This window comes from Thalassophryne amazonica, chromosome 12 (assembly GCF_902500255.1).
Source record: "Thalassophryne amazonica chromosome 12, fThaAma1.1, whole genome shotgun sequence".
Lineage (NCBI taxonomy): Eukaryota > Metazoa > Chordata > Actinopteri > Batrachoidiformes > Batrachoididae > Thalassophryne > Thalassophryne amazonica.
Window position 1 is genome coordinate 101,044,416 of NC_047114.1, and position 1,081 is coordinate 101,045,496.

The 1,081-nt window shown below is 43.3% G+C and overlaps 1 gene segment (V, D, J or C); it reads right to left on the minus strand.

Annotated features, from left to right (window-relative positions):
* Positions 1-259: 259 nt before the first annotated feature.
* LOC117522248 lies at positions 260-845 on the minus strand. The segment is given in 2 exon segments: positions 260-639; positions 721-845. Coding segments are annotated over 2 exon segments (408 nt in total).
* Positions 846-1,081: the final 236 nt, after the last annotated feature.

The window sequence follows — 1,081 nt, forward strand, 5'->3', positions numbered from 1 at the left end:
TGGTAGGAGAACTGCAGCTGTGAACACAAAGTTTGTGAGGAAAACACAGCGACTGCCATCAGTACAGAAAGATAGAACAGGATGTCATCAGCAAAAGGGAGAATGTTGTGTTGCCAAATGATGTGACAGAAAGCCAACATTTAAATTGTACTGAGACTCTTGGATTGACCCCTGTGGTACACCACAGTAAACTGGATCTTCTTAGTGTTGAATATTTGAGTGATTTTGTCCAAAGAGCTCAAACTAATGCTTTGTGTCCACTTGGTGGTGCTGTTTGTCACTGAGTGAGGTTTTTGTCCACAGACTGAGTGTTTTGTGTCACTGTGGGCTTCACAGCACAGTAGTACACAGCAGAGTCTGTAACTGCAGTACTGCTGATCTCCAAATACACACCACGTTTATCTTCAGACAGTTTAGTTGAGAACCTTTTGTCTGATTTCACAGACTCTGCTGCTCTTGTGCTGCTCAAACCTGAGATGAACAGGAGGAACTCTGGTGGTTTTCCTGGATATTGTCGATACCAGAAGAAATAATCACCACCATCAGCAGTTTTGTGGTATTTGTACTCCAGAGTAGCAGTACTGCCTTCTAAAGTGTCCTCTTGATGGTGGACTGCAGTGAGTTCTTCACAGCTGACACCTGACGGACACAAACTGTGTTAGAGCAAAATGAGAGAAAAATGAGCCACATGAAGAAACTCTTGTTGATGCCGAATCCTACCTGTTAGAATTGTTAGTAAAATGAAAAGTGTGTGTGGCAGCAGCATTGTGAGAGGAACTTTCTCTGAATGCTTCCTGTGTTGAACTCTGCTTCCTTCTGGAGTTCAGCAGCAGCTTCGTCTCCTTCCTCAGTCACTTTGTCTGGTTTTTCTCTTTCTTCAGTTGTCAGTTAAACGTCCTCGACCTTCATCTCAGGAAGTGACACTGATGCTGCGTCGCTTTTCGTCACAATAAAATGTTTCTCTTCAAACACGTCAGTGTGTCAAATAGTTCAAAGTATCACAGAGAAATCATTTGGTCCAAATCATCAGCCACATCATCAGCAGTCACATTCATGTCTCTGGGTCCTCAGACTCTGAGAT